Source organism: Oryctolagus cuniculus, chromosome 11 (genome assembly GCF_964237555.1).
Source record: "Oryctolagus cuniculus chromosome 11, mOryCun1.1, whole genome shotgun sequence".
NCBI lineage: Eukaryota > Metazoa > Chordata > Mammalia > Lagomorpha > Leporidae > Oryctolagus > Oryctolagus cuniculus.
This window is the reverse complement of record NC_091442.1, coordinates 120,367,820-120,386,396: the sequence shown is the minus strand read 5'-3', so window position 1 is coordinate 120,386,396 and position 18,577 is coordinate 120,367,820. Positions and strand designations below refer to the sequence as shown.

The 18,577-nt window shown below is 49.8% G+C and overlaps 1 protein-coding gene across 4 annotated transcripts in view; it reads right to left on the bottom strand.

The window, feature by feature from the left end:
• ATXN10 (ataxin 10) overlaps nt 1-18,577 on the bottom strand; it is a 156,909-nt gene that overhangs the window by 82,259 nt on the left and 56,073 nt on the right. For all 4 annotated transcript variants that reach the window (XM_017339766.3, XM_017339764.3, XM_002723648.5 and 1 more), the window contains 3 exons: nt 14,305-14,470; nt 7,083-7,191; nt 3,167-3,333 (listed from right to left, as the gene is read on the bottom strand). In XM_017339766.3, the coding sequence (XP_017195255.2) occupies nt 3,167-3,333; nt 7,083-7,191; nt 14,305-14,470 (442 nt within the window). The remainder of the gene's footprint in view (nt 1-3,166; nt 3,334-7,082; nt 7,192-14,304; nt 14,471-18,577) is intronic.

Sequence of the window (18,577 nt, the reverse complement as noted above, 5' to 3'; positions counted from 1 at the left end):
GAGGGGGGGGGGGGTCTTCCATCCACTGGTTCACTCCCCAGCTGGCTGCAACGGCCGGAGCTGCGCAGACCCGAAGCCAAGAGCCAGGAGCTTCCTCCGGGTCTCCCACGCGGGTGCAGGGCCCTAAGCGCTTGGGCCATCTTGAACTGTTTTCCAGGCCATAGCAGAGAGCTGGATCGGAAGTGGAGCAGCTGGGCCTCGAACTGGCGCCCATGTGGGATGCCAGCACTGCAGGCAGCGGCTTTACTCACTATGCCACAGCGCCGGCCCCTGGGTCATTTTTTAGGGATTATATTTCCTTTGTTGAAATATCTTTTCATTCATACTTTATATCCTTGAGTATAGTTACAATTACTACTGTGAACTCCTTGTCTGCTAACCCCAACATTTATGTCAGCTCAGTCTTCAGTGACAATGTGTTCTCCTGAGAATGGGAAACAACGCCCTATACGTCAAGTAGTCTGGACGGCATCCTGAAGACTGGTAATGCTGCGCTGTGGAAACTGGATTCTGTCCTGTTTTTCTAAAGAGTGGCGATTATTTTTGTCTTAGTGGGAAACTATCTCAGATGAACTACGAACTCTCGACTGGCAGCTCAGATCTCTGCACAACTACTTTACACGCTACATAACTCAGTGTCCCCAGCCCCACGTGAGTGTGACACAGGCATCCGGGCAGTTCACACACAGAACCTGAGGCTTGCTGCCTCATTCCCAAGTCGTCCACAAGCTATTCATTGATTCTTCAAACTAGAAAGATGCAGAATCTGTATAAGAATTTCAGCTGCCATGAACAACACAAACCGTACCATCCCTTACTCATCCCTTACTCTAAATGTCAGTTTGGAGGCTTAACATAGTAAGCTAAGCCTCCGCCTGTAGCACCGGCATCCCAGATGGGCGCCGGTTTGTGTCCCAGCTGCTTCTCATCCAGCTCTGTGCTATGGCCTGGGGAAGCAGTGGAGGATGGCCCAAGTCCTTGGGCCCCTGCTCGCATATGGGAGACCCAGAGAAAGCTCCTGGCTCCTGGCTTTGGATCGGTGCACCTCTGCTTGTGCGACCATTTGGGGAGTGAACCAGCAGAAGGAGGCCCTTTCTGTCTCTCCCTCTCTGTCTGTAAATCTACCTCTCAAATAAATAATCTTTTAGATAAAAGGCATCAGTTTGACTACAGAATCTGCCTACTTATGTCAAATTTGAGTGTCTTCACAGAGCTGTCTTGTATCCAGTTAATCAACTGTTACCTGCCACAGGATCAATCCAACAGTCACTTCCTGGGCTGTTAACAGGAGGAGATCTGTCCACTTACTGTCCCCACCCCCTGCCCAGTTTTCCGGTTTTTCTCCCAATGTTATGGGTCATGAATTTACAGAGGGCTCAGCCTGACCTCGGGAACATCAGCTGAGCAGGTGAGGAGCCTCCAGGAGGGCCTGGCACACCCGGCGGGTGCCTTGGTGCTCCTTCCTCCACTGGGATCTCACGTGAAACAGATTCCCCACACAGCCACCAGATTACAGCAAGGTGAGCTCAGGGATCTGCTCTCCTCAGATGCCGCGGACACACAAGAAGCCAGAAACAGAATCTGCCAGACTGCTGACGCGGCACAGGGTCACCCCTGCCATGGCTCGCGTTTGAAGCAGGCCCAGGGCCTACCCCATCTCAGAGGGACAGAGTAAGAGATGTTAACCCTGGCCAGGGGAGTGGCAAAGTCAAAGGGCAAATAATGTGATGTGACATACTTCCGTGGTCATCTTGGAAAATAAGATCTGCCACAGAGAGACTGAATGAGGTAAAACAATGCAACCCCAAGTAAAACTCCAGGAAGATAAGGGAAGCCCACGCAATGAGAAGTATTTTCTCACCATCTTTACAGAACACTGCCTCACACGATCAGCATGATGACCTCTAAGCTGTTCAGTACAAAGGAAGTTTCTAAAAGCAGACTACTGGGCTGGCGCTGCGGCTCACTAGGCTAATCCTCAGCCTGCGGCACCGGCACACCGGGTTCTAGTCCCGGTCGGGGCGCCGGATTCTGTCCCGGTTGCCCCTCTTCCAGGCCAGCTCTCTGCTGTGGCCCGGGAGTGCAGTGGAGGATGGCCCAAGTCCTTGGGCCCCACACCCCATGGGAGACCAGGAGAAGCACCTGGCTCCTGCCTTCGGATCAGCGCGGTGCGCCGGCCGCGGCGGCCATTGGAGGGTGAACCAATGGGAAAAGACCTTTCTCTCTGTCTCTCTCTCTCACTGTCCACTCTGCCTGTCAAAAAAAAAAAAAAAAGCAGACTACTGGGTTTCTAAAGACTTCGTATCTAAGTATTTCATCCATTTTGAAACATGTAGAACAAAAGGGATATGATGCTGCCATCCATAAAATAGGATAAAGACGTATAATACTTTGTTGGATTTTTTTCTTGTAATGATGGTGTTTATTAAATGCTTTCCTATGTACTAGAAATTTTTCTGAGCCCTGGAAGTATCTGGTTTTTTTTTTTGTTTTTTTTTTTTTTTTGGACAGGCAGAGTGGACAGTGAGAGAGAGAGACAGAGAGAAAGGTCTTTTCCCATTGGTTCACCCTCCAATGGCCGCCGCGGCCAGCACGCGGCGGCCGGTGCACCGCGCTGATCCAATGGCAGGAGCCAGGTGCTTCCTCCTGGTCTCCCATGGGGTGCAGGGCCCAAGCACTTGGGCCATCCTCCACTGTACTCCCGGGCCACAGCAGAGAGCTGGCCTGGAAGAGGGGCAACCACGACAGAATCCGGCGCCCCGACCGGGACCAGAACCCGGTGTGCCGGCGCCGCAAGGCAGAGGATTAGCCTAGTGAGCCGCAGTGCGGGCCGGAAGTATCTGTTATTGACTGTTGTCTCCATGAACTAAGGCTGTTTAAAATGCACAAGCATAGGCAAAACATGAACAATTTACAAGAAAGGAGACTGGCTGAAACTTCCTAAGGACAAAGAAAAGACAACATAAAATTACAAGAAAATAAACTTCAAATATGACATACTATGTTTATCTGTGGGGGAAATATATGTTATACATACAATACATGTATCTCTCTCAACCTACTTTCTAAGTAACTCGAGTTTAAACTCCAAGAAAATGAGTATATATTATGTATTATCTTCTAAATGAAATCTTATGTGTGTGACACATTCTAAAAAAAATCTTACCTTGTCTTGGTTATCTTTGTTTTTGTAACACAGATTTCCAATCAGACGTATAAGGTGAGACTTAAACCCCTCAGCCACACTGGAGACATCACCTTCTTTGATACAGTCACAGGTACTAAAGATGTTTATGGTGTCTTTTCCAGCTACATGAATCAGTCGTAAAAGATCTATAACAAAAAAAGAGTAACGTTTATTTTCCATGGAAAAATAAATTTGAGTATTTTGTGTGTGTGTTTTTTTTTGTTTGTTTGTTTTGTTTTTGTTTTTGTTTTTTTGGCCAGGCAGAGTTAGACAGTGAGAGAGAGAGAAACAAAGAGAAAGGTCTTCCTTCCATTGGTTCACCCTGCAAATGGCTGCTATGGCCAGTGCACTGCACTGATCCCAAGCCAGGAGTCAGGTGCTTCCTCCTGGTCTCCCATGAGGTGCAGGGACCAAGCACTTGGGCCATCCTCCACTGCCTTCCCAGGCCACAGCAGAGAGATGGACTGGAAGAGGGGCAACCGGGACAGAATCCGGCGCCCCGACCAGGACTAGAACCCAGGGTGCCGGTGCCGCAGGCAGAGGATTAGCCTAGTGAGCCGCGGTGCCAGCCTGTGTTAATTTTCCATAACAAACGTAACTTATTTTAATAGACCAAATGGGAATAAAGGTAGAACATTGGATGTTTTCCTTACTACTTATTTTGTTTTAATTTATTTACTTGAGAGAGCAGAGAACTCCTATGTACCGGCTCACTCACCACATGCCTGCAATGCCTGGGGCTCAGCTGAGGCTCAACCAGGAGTGAGGGATCCGGTGCAGGCCTCCCCTGCGAGCCACCTCTGCTGTGGTGCGGAGCTGGGCTGGGCATCCAACCCGGCACTCCAACACGGGACGTGGACATCCCATCCGCTGCCTCAACCAGCAGGCCAAACGCCGGCCCTTGCCAACGATCAGAAAGCTCTCCTGCCTTCTTCTTCAAATGCTTTCACTCCATTTGGGGGAAGTGAGTCACGATCACCCTCATTTGGACTTTCCATTTATTCAAAAAAAAAAAGGTAGCTAACAATTTTCCAGCAACTCTGTCAAAGAACTCATCCGACAACCGCAGTCGGCTGAGTCCAAGACAGGCCCCACCTTGCTCGTCCCTCAGTGGCCGGGTAACCCGGCGGCAGGGTGTGTTCTCCTAGACTCAGAACAAGCAGCACCGCTAAGATCCACGAACACCTCCAGCCGTCTACGAAATACGCCATCTTCCGGGAGCTGACTGCAGTGTTTCCACATTATTTAATGGACGCCTCATCAAACCCACTGAAGGCAGACACCACTCCCTCAGCCTTACAGCGAGGACGCGGGTCCCGTGCTGGAGCGAGCGTGTAACCCCCCCCTGCCCAGCGCATCCTTACGCCACCTCCACAGGATTCAGTTTCCTGGGTCCACAGTCCTTCAACTGTAACTGAAGGTGTCACACTCAAGCACAACACCGACGCAGGATTCCAAAGACCAGCTCAGACATTCCCTCACAGGAAGGCGTGTTTCTTAGCACACTCCTGTCCAGACTGAGTATCTTCCCAAAGGGAAAAACAGTAAACGGTGAAGAGTAACTCACAGGCATGGCTAACCACAGAAACACAGTCTATGTGAATTATTTTGCAAACAGCTTTTTTTTAAAAAAAAAGATTTTATTTATTAATTTGACAGGTAGAATTACAGTCAGTGAGAGAGAGAGAGAGAGAGAAAGGTCTTCCTTCCATTGGTTCACTCCCCAAATGGCCGCTATGGCTGGCGCTGCACCGATCCGAAGCCAGGAGCCAGGTGCTTCCTCCCGGTCTCCCACGCGGGTGCAGGGCCCAAGCACTTGGGCCATCCTCCACTGCCCTCCTGGGCCACAGCAGAGAGCTGGCCTGGAAGAGGAACAACCGGAACTAGAACCAGTGACCACATGGGATGCTGGCACATGTGGAGGATTAACCTAGTGCACCACGGCGAGAGCCCCTTGCAAACAGCTTTTTAGCAAAGACAATAATACTTCAACCAGGAGCCAGTGCTGTGGCATAGTAGGTTAAGCCCCTACCTACAGCGCCGGCATCCCAAATGGGCACCAGTTCAGGCTGCTCCACTTCTAAACCAGCTCCCTGCTAATGGCCTGGGAAAGCAGGGGAAGATGGCCCAAGTGCTTGGGCCCCTGCACCCACGTGGGAAACCTGGAAGAAACTTCTGGCTTCCAATCAGCCCAGCTCCGGCCACTGTAACCATTTGGGGAGTGAACCAGTGGATGGAAGATCACTCTCTCTGTCTGTAATTCTCTCAAATAAATAAATGAATCTTAAAAAAAATTACTTCAACCAATGGCTTCTCGTTTAAAAGTTTTCTTGTAAGAATCAAATGCATGGGGCTGGGTTGTGGCAACCAGGTTAAACCTGGGCCTGTGACACTGGTATCCCATATGGGCACCATTCATTCAAGTCCCAGCTAATCCACTTCTGAGCCAGCTCCCTGTTAATGCACCTGGGAAAGCAGTGAAGATGGCCCAAGTGTTTGGGCTCCTACACCCACGTCTGAGACCCAGAGGAAGCTTCAGGCTCCTGGCTTCCGCCTGGCATAGCCCCAGCCGCTGCAGCTATTTGGGGAGTGAACCAAACCTGCAGGCAGAGGCTCTCTCTTGCGCACACTCTCTCGTGCTCCTCTCTCTGCCTCCCTCCCTCCCTCCCTCCTTCTCTGTAACTCTGCCTTTCAAATAAATCTTTAAAAAAAATCAAACGCGGCCGGCGCCGCGGCTCACTAGGCTAATCCTCCGCCTAGCGGCGCCAGCACACCGGGTTCTAGTCCCGGTCGGGGCGCCGGATTCTGTCCCGGTTGCCCCTCTTCCAGGCCAGCTCTCTGCTGTGGCCAGGGAGTGCAGTGGAGGATGGCCCAGGTGCTTGGGCCCTGCACCCCATGGGAGACCAGGAAAAGCACCTGGCTCCTGGCTCCTGCCATCAGATCAGCGCGGTGCGCCGGCCGCAGCGCGCCGGCCGCGGCAGCCATTGGAGGGTGAACCAACGGCAAAGGAAGACCTTTCTCTCTGTCTCTCTCTCTCACTGTCCACTCTGCCTGTCAAAAAAAAAATTAAAATTAAAAAATTTAAAAAAAAAAATCAAACGCATGGTATGTGTAAAGCCCTATTCTAGGTACTCCAAGAATTGGGGAAAATTTACTGACAAATATCTCCATCATGAATGACTTCCCCGGACCACATCATCACTAAACCCTCTGCCAAGGATTAGCCTCCACCTTGCACCCTTGCACACAGGCCTGCTAAGGGTCCTGGGTTCCCGTGCACCCCTGCACACAGGCCTGCTAAGGGTCCTGGGTTCCCGTGCACCCCTGCACACAGGCCTGCTAAGGGTCCTGGGTCCGCAGAAGGAAGTGGCAAACCACAAGGCCAGCTCAGGCTTCCGTGGTCCCCAGTCCTGAGCTGCTCGCTGTGATGCCATGACCTGTCTCCAAGCATGGAGGACACACTAAAAATCAAGGACTTGTGCTTGAATCTGTATTGCAACATGAAAAGCAATCTCTCTCTCTCTCTCTCTTTTTTTTTTTTTTTTTGGACAGGTAGAGTTCTAGACAGTGAGAGAGACAGAGAGAAAGGTCTTCCTTCCATTGGTTCACCCGGCAAATGGCCACCACGGCCGGTGCTGCGCCAATCCAAAGCCAGCAGCCAGGTGCTTCTCCTGGTCTCCCACGTGGGTGCAGGAGCCCAAGCACCTGGGCCATCCTCCACTGCCTTCCTGGGCCACAGCAGAGAGCTGGACTGGAAGAGGAGCAACTGGGACCAGAACCTGGCGCCCATATGGGATGCCAGCGCCACAGGTGGAGGATTAACCAAGTGAGCCACGGCACCGGCCCCAAGTCAAAGATCTCTTAACAAAGATACTATGTGTCACCTTTCACTCACCAATCACTCTTTCCAGCAAGCCAGGGAAGACCTGCAGATAGCCAAGCAGCTCGGTATTAGCCGTCATCTCACACAGGACATCCAGCAGCCTAACTGTAGCCAGCACCTCCTAAAAAGAAGAAGCAATGTAACTCGGAAGTCCAGCTGAAGCTAACGTGGAGTCCATCTGAAGACCCTCCCCTCCCCATCTTCAGAGTACCGAGTCTGCTTGTGGCTTCCCCCAAATGTGACCAGGAGCTCCTGTTTCGTGATCACGCTGAGGCCCTGGCTTTAAAGCCTCTTCCCCTGCTTCCAGGGAGACCCCTGCTGGAGTCCCTGGCTCCTCCGGACCTGACCCCAGACAGTCCTCCTGCCTGCACGTGCTCACCTCCCTCTGAGGGGAGGGAAACTGGAGACAGGAATCTGGTCAGCTATCTGTCTAACAAGCTGGAGCCCTGTGGGGTGACTGGATTTTCTCAAGATTCTTAATGTGGTACTAATTTCTAACTTTTCATCTACATTCCACTCTTCCCCCCAAACATTAAAAGGAGAGTTAAGATCAATACAAAAATGCATTTCAAGTTTTATATACACTAATAAAGCCATGCAGTTGGTAGTTTCTTGGTTGTGCAGTCTGACAATTATTTAGCAGCTATGTGGCTAACATTTTAAAATTATCTTTTCCAATCCATCAAAATACTTCATAAAGATTAATATTCACCCAGGAATAATGCAAGTTCTTAAAGCCACAGCTACTTCAACCACAGCACTTCACAGGATTTCTGTGGATCAGAAATCAATGTAGTACACAGGATATCTGTACTTTGAAGGAGAGCTTGTGTGCCGGGAATGCTTTAGGAGGAACCTGCATAAATGCTATCAGGGAGCTAGTGACGGTGAACATTTCTCCCACTGCTGGGAGGTATTTGTGCTTGAATAAGAACTTTTCTGACCTTTATTCAAGAAGACACAGAACGACACAGTCTTATGTTCCTGACGGCAGGTGTCTGCTGTTTGTCAAAATGATTATTTGTGTACACAGTTAACGCTTCTGTTTCATTCTTCATAATTTTGTTGCTCTTTTTTTAAAAGATTTATTTTCTTTATTTGAAAGGCAGAGTTATGGAGGGTGGGGAAGAGACAGAGATCTCTCTTTGTCTCTCCTCTCTGTCTCTGTAACTCTGCTTTTCAAATAAATAAAAATAGATGTTTTTAAAAAATAAGAGTAATGAGAAAGTGTCTTTCCAGACATTCAAAAGCATTAGTGAACTGTGGTAATTAAATCAGGAACTGGGGTAGAAAAAATGGCCAAATCTAAGGAACAACATTCAGAAGGATTCTGAAGTAGTCAGAAAAAAACCAGTCCTGGTTAACCCCATCCTCAGTGTCTCTGAGCTATTTTCCAACTTCATACATGACAGAAAACCAATAATAACTCAGTGATTCTGTTCCACAGAAATTCTGGCTAAAATGCAAGTGATCAGTGCCTTATGGGTAGGCCAGCTTTTGCATTTGTTAGGAGTACATTCATTTCCGCATTTCTTTACTGCAGATAAACATATGGCTCTTTGATTCCTTCTCCAAGTTGTTAACATCGTAACTGATTCCCTCTGTAAAACCTGAAAATCCAAAATTGGATCCACACACACACACACACACTTCTATAAATGTACATACATATAGATGAACTTAGCAAATTATATATTCACTAAATTACATATTCACTTACAAATTATATATTCAATAACAATCATTAATAGTTACCATTTAGGGAGCATTAGTTATGTAACAGTCATGATACTAAATGCTTACATCAAAATACAATCTATATTATAGGCAAAGAAAATGGGCACAGAGAAAAAATAACTTTCCAGGACCACAGACTACTAAACAAAACAAAACAAAAAAAAATCAAGATATAAACTCAGTTTTTCAACAAAGGTTTTACATCTTACTAAATATGCTTTTAAAAAAATTCTAGAGGTACTAAAAACAAAGTTGATTAAGTCTGGGGCCATGTTGTGGTGAAGCTGGTAAAGCTGCCACCTGCAATGCCAGCATTCCATATGGGCCCTGGTTCAAGTCCTGGCTGCTCCAGTTTCAACCCAGCTTCCTGATAACAGCCTGGAAAAAGCAGTGGAAGAGGGCCCAAGTGTTTGGGCCCCCGCCATCCACATGGGAGACGTGGATGAAGCTCCTGGCTCCTGGCTTCAGCCTGGCCCAGCACTGGCCATTGCAGCCATCTGCGGAGTAAACTAGTGGATAGAAGATCTAATTGGCAAAATTGTTTTAAAAAGATTACATCTAAACAGATTCTTAAAAATAAACACCTTCTAAAAGGTTAAGAATACCAAAAATAAATTCAAATAAAAAATTACCCATAGGAGGTGTGGGGCAGGACACTATACATATAATGAAAAGATGGCTCTTCTGAAAATGTTTTCCTAAGAAATGATTTTAAAAGCTAACCTAAAATGCAAAGCCAATGACTATATTGGCCCCTGAAAACCTTTTAAAAGGGGCATGAGAGCCAGTGGCGTGGTGAGAACCAGGGCTCACACGCCTGCATCCTGTCTTGGAATACAGGGTCCCAGCCACTCCACTTCTGACCTAGCTTCCTGCTAAGATACCTGGGAAGGCAGCAGAAGTAGGCCCAAGTGCTGGGGCCACACTGGGCTTTGGCCTGGCCTAAATCTGGCTACTGCAGTCATTTGAGGAATGAACCAGGGAGTGATGGAAGGTATCTGCATCTCTCTCTCTCTCTTTCCTTTTTCTGTCTCTCTGCCTTTCAAATAAATAAATAAATCTTTTTTAAAATCTTCAAAGAGAAATGGTAATTAAATCAGATTTATAAAAGGCTATAGCCAATACAGCCTTGTGCTGTACTGGGTGCTATTTAGAAATACCTCTAAAATTTTTAAATACATACTTTCTGATCCAGCATTTCAATTTCTGAGAATTTATAATCCCAGTTTACCTGTCCAAAATTGCAAAGGCGTTTGCATAAGGATGTTTATGGTAGTATTATTTGTAAAGGTCAAAAAAGAAAGAAAGAAAGAAAGAAAGAAAGAAAGAAAGAAAGAAAGAAAGAAAGAAAAGAAAAACCCTCAAAGCAAATCAACTGTCAACAGGGAACAAATGAAAAAAGTATGATATATCTACATATTGAAATGCCACTCTACTACTAAAATGTGCAATACATTTGTTCGAGTGCTGTGGTGTGGAACATTAAGCCTCTGCCTATGGCATTAGCTTCCCACATGGGCGCTCCCAGCTGCTCCACTTCCAATCCAGCTTCTTGCTAATAGCCTGAGGAAGCAGTGGAAAATCCGACTTTGGGGCAGCACCACAGCTCAATTGGCTAATCCTCCACCTCCGGTGCCGGCACCACAGATTCTAGTCCCGATGGGGGCACCGGATTCTGTCCCGGTTGCCCCTCTTCCAGTCTAGCTCTCTGCTGTGGCCCGGGAAGGCAATGGAGGATGGCCCAAGTGCTTGGGCCCCTTCACCCGCACGGTGAAGCATAAGATATTCATTAATATGCACAAGTCACAAATACATAGGCAATAAATTTCCAAATGTAAAAATCTTTTGGTTTCCATAAGAAACCTGCCTACAGTGTTCTATTCTACTAGTATATAGTAATTCTTCCCACTTCAGATGAAAATTATTTGAAGGAAAAACGCAATTTTTCCTAAATATTACCTCCCAGGGTTTGCGTGAGCAGAGGCTGGACAGAGATGGATCAAGCCCAGGCTCTCCAATACGGGAAGTGGTATCGTGACCACAAGTCAAATGCCCACCCCGGTGGTTAACACCACAATCACCACTAATTAAACATCAAGTGCCTTCAAAAGGTTAAAGCTGTGATCTAACAAGTACCAAGTTTTCCTGCCTTTTCTCCACCTCCTAGAGAACTCACTCCAGTCACATCTCATTGCTCCTCCTGCTGGAAGCAAAGGCAAGTCCGCCCTGAGAAAGGAAGGGCAAGGCCCTGCACATAAACCTTCCTTCCTGACAGGACCAGGGAGACCTACCCTGGCCTACCAGACACAGCACAGGTCAAGAGCAAAGGGGTGGGGCCAACACTGTGGCACAGCGGGTAAAGCCGCCTCCTGCAGTGCCAGCATCCCATATGGGCACCGGTTTGAGTCCCGGCTGCTCCACTTCCGATCCAGCTCTCTGCTATGGCCCGGGAAAGCAGTAGAAGATGGCCCAAGTCCTTGGGCCCTGCACCCACATGGGAGACCCAAAAGAAACTCCTGGCTCCTGACTCCTGATTGGTGCAGCTCTTGCCATTGCAGCCAATTGAGGAGTGAACCAGCTCTCCTTCTCTCTCTATGTAACTCTGATTTTCAAATAAATAAATAAATCTTAAAAAAAAAAAAAAGGCACAAAAAGCACAAAAGGGTCTCAAACACGCACAAAGAGGCCAAGGCCCGTGCACAGTGAACAGCCACAGTCACAACAGGAGTTAACGCTGCCACCACCCAGCCTCCCACTCCAAATCCCGTTCCCCCCTCTGCGGACACTGGACGCCAGGGCCTCCCCCGCCGGCCTCACCACTCACTGTGACTCCAGCTTCAGCTACTCCCTCTCTGCCTGTTTCTATCAGTACATAAACGACCTCTTTATTATTTTTAAAAATGTGCTTAAATCAATTTTATGGGAATATAATTTACATGCTATAGAATACGTTCACCCTAAGTGCACAGCACAGAGCTGTGTCAAGGTCGGCAGTTATGCTAACATTTCCGCTACCCAGAAATCTTCCTCTTGATCCTCTGCAACCGAGCTGACCGCTGACTGCCACTCCCACGGGGAACCTGTTTCCTGTCACCCCTCGTGAGGCTGGCTGTACAGGACCGCACAGGGAGACAGCCCTACAGCGTGCTGACTGCCACTCCCACAGGGAACCTGTTTCTTGTCACCCCTCGTGAGGCTGGCTGTACAGGACCGCACAGGGAGACAGCCCTACAGCGTGCTGACTGCCACTCCCACAGGGAACCTGTTTCTTGTCACCCCTCGTGAGGCTGGCTGTACAGGACCGCACAGGGAGACAGCCCTACAGCGCGCTGACTGCCACTCCCACGGGGAACCTGTTTCTTGTCACCCCTCGTGAGGCTGGCTGTACAGGACCGCACAGGGAGACAGCCCTACAGCGTGCTGACTGCCACTCCCACGGGGAACCTGTTTCCTGTCACCCCTCGTGAGGCTGGCTGTACAGGACCGCACAGGGAGACAGCCCTACAGCGCGCTGACTGCCACTCCCACGGGGAACCTGTTTCTTGTCGCCCCTCGTGAGGCTGGCTGTACAGGACCGCACAGGGAGACAGCCCTACAGCGTGCTGACTGCCACTCCCACGGGGAACCTGTTTCCTGTCGCCCCTCGTGAGGCTGGCTGTACAGGACCGCACAGGGAGACAGCCCTACAGCGCGCTGACTGCCACTCCCACGGGGAACCTGTTTCCTGTCACCCCTCGTGAGGCTGGCTGTACAGGACCGCACAGGGAGACAGCCCTACAGCGTGCTGACTGCCACTCCCACGGGGAACCTGTTTCCTGTCGCCCCTCGTGAGGCTGGCTGTACAGGACCGCACAGGGAGACAGCCCTACAGCGCGCTGACTGCCACTCCCACGGGGAACCTGTTTCTTGTCACCCCTCGTGAGGCTGGCTGTACAGGACCGCACAGGGAGACAGCCCTACAGTGCGCTGACTGCCACTCCCACGGGGAACCTGTTTCCTGTCACCCCTCGTGAGGCTGGCTGTACAGGACCGCACAGGGAGACAGCCCTACAGCGCGCTGACTGCCACTCCCACGGGGAACCTGTTTCTTGTCGCCCCTCGTGAGGCTGGCTGTACAGGACCGCACAGGGAGACAGCCCTACAGCGTGCTGACTGCCACTCCCACGGGGAACCTGTTTCCTGTCGCCCCTCGTGAGGCTGGCTGTACAGGACCGCACAGGGAGACAGCCCTACAGCGTGCTGACTGCCACTCCCACGGGGAACCTGTTTCTTGTCACCCCTCGTGAGGCTGGCTGTACAGGACCGCACAGGGAGACAGCCCTACAGTGCGCTGACTGCCACTCCCACGGGGAACCTGTTTCTTGTCACCCCTCGTGAGGCTGGCTGTACAGGACCGCACAGGGAGACAGCCCTACAGCGTGCTGACTGCCACTCCCACGGGGAACCTGTTTCCTGTCACCCCTCGTGAGGCTGGCTGTACAGGACCGCACAGGGAGACAGCCCTACAGCGTGCTGACTGCCACTCCCACGGGGAACCTGTTTCCTGTCGCCCCTCGTGAGGCTGGCTGTACAGGACCGCACAGGGAGACAGCCCTACAGCGTGCTGACTGCCACTCCCACGGGGAACCTGTTTCCTGTCACCCCTCGTGAGGCTGGCTGCACAGGACCGCACAGGGAGACAGCCCTGCAGCGCGCTGTCTGCTTCGCCCGGCTTCCCGGCAGCAGCTTTGAGAGCCACCCCAGTGTCCTAACAGCCTCACACTCCTTTTCACCGCCTCGTTGTACTCCAGAAAGAACAATCCAACTTTTAAGACAGAAGGAAGGAAGGAGAAGCAAAGATAAAGAGAAATTCTGATGAGCAGGATGTGAACAGAACGCCGTACGCTGGTTTCTAAGCTCTCGGTAAAGACAAGGCCTCAAGGATCCTGGCCAAGCTTAACCAAAACAAAGAGTGCTTGACACACTGGACCAGAATGGCGTGTGACTGGGAATCTCCTTTAATGGACAAAAGACACAGACTTCCTAGAAGGCAATTTGGAAATGTGTATTAAAACTTTAAAACTGTATACGCCTTTACCCTATAAATATGTATAATTGTATGTATCTATTCAAAGTGGGAGGGCTGCCACACCACCATCTATGCAACACCACAAATCTACCAGGCCAGACACCGCCCTCCTGGGCTCACACTGGGAAAATGAGAACCTGGAAGCGGCCAGCACAGTGCACCGGCACCTTTCACGAAAGCTCCCTGCACGTGTCCAGGTCACAGCGCCTCGCTGAGGCGAACTGCCTGGAAAAGCACATCCGGAACTGAGTAAACCACTAGCTTTGGGTGACAATGTGAGCACTGCTGACCCTACCTGTATGGCCTGATTCTAAGGGTACATTATTACTCATTTCATATATTTTAATCTTTCAAAATAGAACTCTCATAGACGACGAGTAAGAATCGCCACCTCTCTCCTCACGGGGAACAGGAAACCTGTCTCCATACCGCATCCTCAGGGTGCTGCTCGGACGTCAGCTTCAGCACAGTCCCGCACTGATCCACAAAGGAGCCGGCCATCAGCTCGGCGTGGCGCAGAAAGGCACTGAGGTCGTCTGCAGTCAGCGGCTCGTCACCCACCAGCTTGGCCACTACAAGATCTAACAAGGTCACCCTGTAAGCACACAAGGTCTTGCATGAGCATCTGAGGCCTCAATCACACAAGGTTAAAAATACCTGCATCTGTGAAAAGCACTTTATGAATAAAGTTACTCTTCATCAGTAATTTTTTTAAATCCTGATCTCTCTGATGTGAATTTGCTACAGAAACAGGAAGTATCTAATGCTCTCTTTATATCCATTACTTTAAGTACTGAAACAATTCAACATTTCATAAATGCTGTCAGTTTAAGTGTTCCAAATACATCTACAATAAAAACAACCACAAAGTGGAGCTAGCTAACATTCATTCACTACTCACACACATCGTACTTAACTGTCACAAGAATCTGTGAGGCTGGCTCCGTCACGAGTTCACGCCACACAGAGGCAAGCACAGCTTCATGAGATTAATGAGCACGGCCCGTGTCACCCCGCCACGCAGTCAGCCAGGACTCAACCTCTGCCCCGGGCCAGCTGCGATGTCCACTCATTTCCCGTCTTTCCTGTGTGTAGCTCTTCAATTATTTCAGTTTCAGAAACACAAATCTGAAGACCAACCCATGCAGTTTTTACATCAACACTTAAAAGAGTGAATAAATCTCTCTTCACCAATCACTTTCCTTCTCCCTAAGGAAAATGAGGTTCCACACAGGGAAACTGATGGAGCATTAATCAGACAGGATATCTGTCCCAAGTCACATTTTAAGACTTTATGTGTAATTTGCATTTATTTCTGCACCAGAAGGGTATGAATAGCTAAAACAATTAGCAAATGAGGAAAACACACTTAAACTAGGCATGGAGCACTTCTTATGAAAAGTCGTTCTCTGTGTGTGTGTGTGTGTCTAACTCCGCCCTTCAAATAAATAATAAATTTTTAGGAGAGAAGAAAGTGGGGCTAGCACTGTGGCCCAGCAGGGTGAAGCCACATCCTGTGATCCAGGCATCCATGTGCGTCCTGGCTGCTCCACTTCGGATCCAGCTCTCTGTTAATGCATCTGGGAAAGCAGCAGAAGGCCCGAGTATCTGGGCCCTGCACCCAGATGGAAACCCAGATGGAGTTTCTGGCTCCTGGTTTTGGCCTGGTCATTGCAGCCATTTAGGGGCGTGAAACTAACAGATGGAAGAGCTCTCTCACTCTGTGTCACCACCTCTGTAACTCTGCCTTTCAATTAATTAATAGATAAGTCTTAAAACAGGAAGGCAGGGCGGGCAAAGGAGGGGGGAGGAAAAACACAAACTGCTTCCTGATTCAAGTAAGAAATGAAGCTACAGCTACCAGATGGGAAAGCCAGCCAGCCTGAAGACGTCCTCTACAAACCTCACCCAGTAAGATTTCTTATAGCACTTATTAATTCAAAGTAAACAACGAACCCTCTCATTTGAGGGATGTGTTGTTATCCCGTAATCCTATGTTATCTCTAACAGTGAAGTTCCCCAGACAGGACGATATTCCAGGAATACCAGGGAGGAAGCCACCAATTCAGTGTGTCCCCATGCCTACTCTAAAACCTTCTGTGTAAGTTGGACTAGACAATGTGGCATTTTAGCCAGGTGTCCATACAGTCCTGGGCTTCAGGAAATTTAGCACCTAGTTGGCTATAACTCAAACAGGCAATATAACAGAAAAACGGCAATTTTATCACATTAAACCACAGGTATCCACAAACAGCAGTATGAAGAAAGAAGAGACAGACAGGCTGCACCTAGAGAAAAGCATTGAGGGCAGGAACGCGCAGCGAGGTCAGAGCAAGGCCAGAGCCACAGCCCCGACGGAGGGGACCAGAGCCGTCTGCAGCAAGGTGAAGACACCAGGCTCTAAACAGATGAGCGCTGAAGGGAAAGGGAACTACCAATGGCTTTCAGAAAGCAGACTACAGAAGCCAGCTTTCCATCAGCCGCATCCCTGGGTTGGTACTTGTACACTCCTGTGCTCTACCAGTGTGTAAAGTATGAGACGTAAGGAGACGGGCAGAGACTGAAGGAAAAAACAGAGAAACACAAACTACGTTCAGGTATCACCTGAGGACGGAGGACGGCTGACATCAGCCCCTGTCAATACAAACTGCAGTGCTCCCACCGCCAGGGCTGGTCTGAAGACTCCGTTCTGGTTTTTGGGTCACCTTCCCCTAAGTCTCCACCAACTCTCCAACTCTTCCTACCTCTAAGCACCAACAAAAACTATCCTTTCTCTTAAAAGAAAGGAATCACACAGGACTATCTATCTAGTCATTTTCTCAAGTAGAAAACTTTCTATAAAAATCATTGGGTGGGGGGAGGGCGCGCCGTGGCGCAGCGGGTTAACACCCTGGCCTGAAGCTCCAGCATCCCATGTGGGCGCCAGTTCAAGTCCCGGCTGCTCCTCTTTCGATCCAGCTCTCTGCTATGGCCTGGGAAGGCAGAGGAAGACGGCCCAAGTCCTTGGGCCCCTGCACCCACATGGGAGACCCGGGGAAAGCTCCTGGCTCCTGGCTTTGGATTGGTGCAGCGCCCGCTGTTGTGGCCATCTGGGGAGTAAACCAGCGGATGGGAGACCTCTCTCTTTCTCTACCTCTCTGTAACTCTTTCAAATAAATAAACCTTTAAAAAAAAAAAGCAGATGGAAGACCTTTCTTTTTCTCCCTCTTGCTGTCTGTAACTCTACCTCTCAAGCAAATAAATAAAATCTTTTAAAAAAATCATTGTTGTGTATCAGGTTACGCCATCGCCTGCAATGCCAGCGTCCCACATGGATGCCAGCTCACGCTCCAGCTGCTCCACTTCCGATCCAGTGCCCTGCGAATGCACCTAGGAAAGGAGGGCGGGGATGCACTCACGTGCACCACTGAGCTCCGTGGGCCCCCGGCCGGCACTGCGCACATGCTGGACTTGTGCTAATGGCTGCAAGCTGGTAACGCCTAACTCCATCCAATGCTCTAATTTTGTGTGTTTGAGTTCTTCAAGAAGTCCTGACCAGTGTCCCCAACTGAGAAGCAGCAGGGAGTGTCACCAGGGCTTGCCAGGGAACTCCTCACCTGACCCACAGAACACAGCAAGTGCCACCTTCTCGGCTCTCCCAAGGATTCCGTATCTACAGGAGACAAGCTTACTATGCATCACTCTGAGAAAGAATCCTTTAAACCCCATTCATCTTACTGCGTACAGTTCGGAACACATCACTAGTACTCAAAGGAAGCAAAAGGGAAGGCAAGAGCTCTCTCTCCTCCCCCAGACTCTGAGCACTTCCAGGAACACCCAGCCCCTCGCTCCAGCCTCGCTCCAGCCTCGCTCCAGCCTCGCTCCAGCCTCGCTCCGCGCGCGGCAGCACCAGCACCCAGCTGCGGAGGCAGTCGCTGCAGGAAGCTCAGAGCTCCCGGGTTATTCATCCTCTGCCAGGACTCCGACGCCTGCGGGGTGCTGTGGGCCCCTCCACCAAGCTAAGCATCTACCACCCACCGCCCGGCACGGGAACACAAGCTCTGCGGGGAGGGATTCCTGCCTGGTACACTCAATAAATAATCACTGAATGAACCAAAAAACACTCTTTTGCTACTCAAACAAAGCTCAACCGTGGCCTTCCTGCTCAGCACTCTCCCCTATGGCTCCCTTTATGAGTGCCTTTTATTCCAAAATAACTGGAGTAGTTGACGTTACCCAAATGCATCAAAGACCCCTTCATCTGCACTGGCTTGAACTATTCCTTCAACCCAGCAATGCCCACACTCACTTCACACACCACCACCCTGGCAACACCCTGCCTACTTCGCCAAGGGCCACAGGGGGCGCTCCTCCTTCCCTCCCATCCCAGGTTCTGAAGCCCAGCACCTGTTTCTCTCCAGTGACATTTACAAGCGATGTCCCGCACTACAGCTATGAATGCACTCCGTGTACCACAGCTCTAGCAAAGCAGGAAGGCAGGCCCCTGGGTCCTTCAGAGTAGCCACTGGGTCCCACCAGCTTCATCAGCCCGAGGAGAGCAGAGGACGGTGTGACTGTCACAGAGGAGTCAGCAATTTTCCACTGAAATGCATCAAGTGAAGTTCACTGTCACTAAACCTATAAAGGGCTAACAAGTGTTTGCAGAATTTTCCCCTGTGGAAAACGCCATTTCCTTCTGCACTGAGGTCCCATTTTCTTAAAT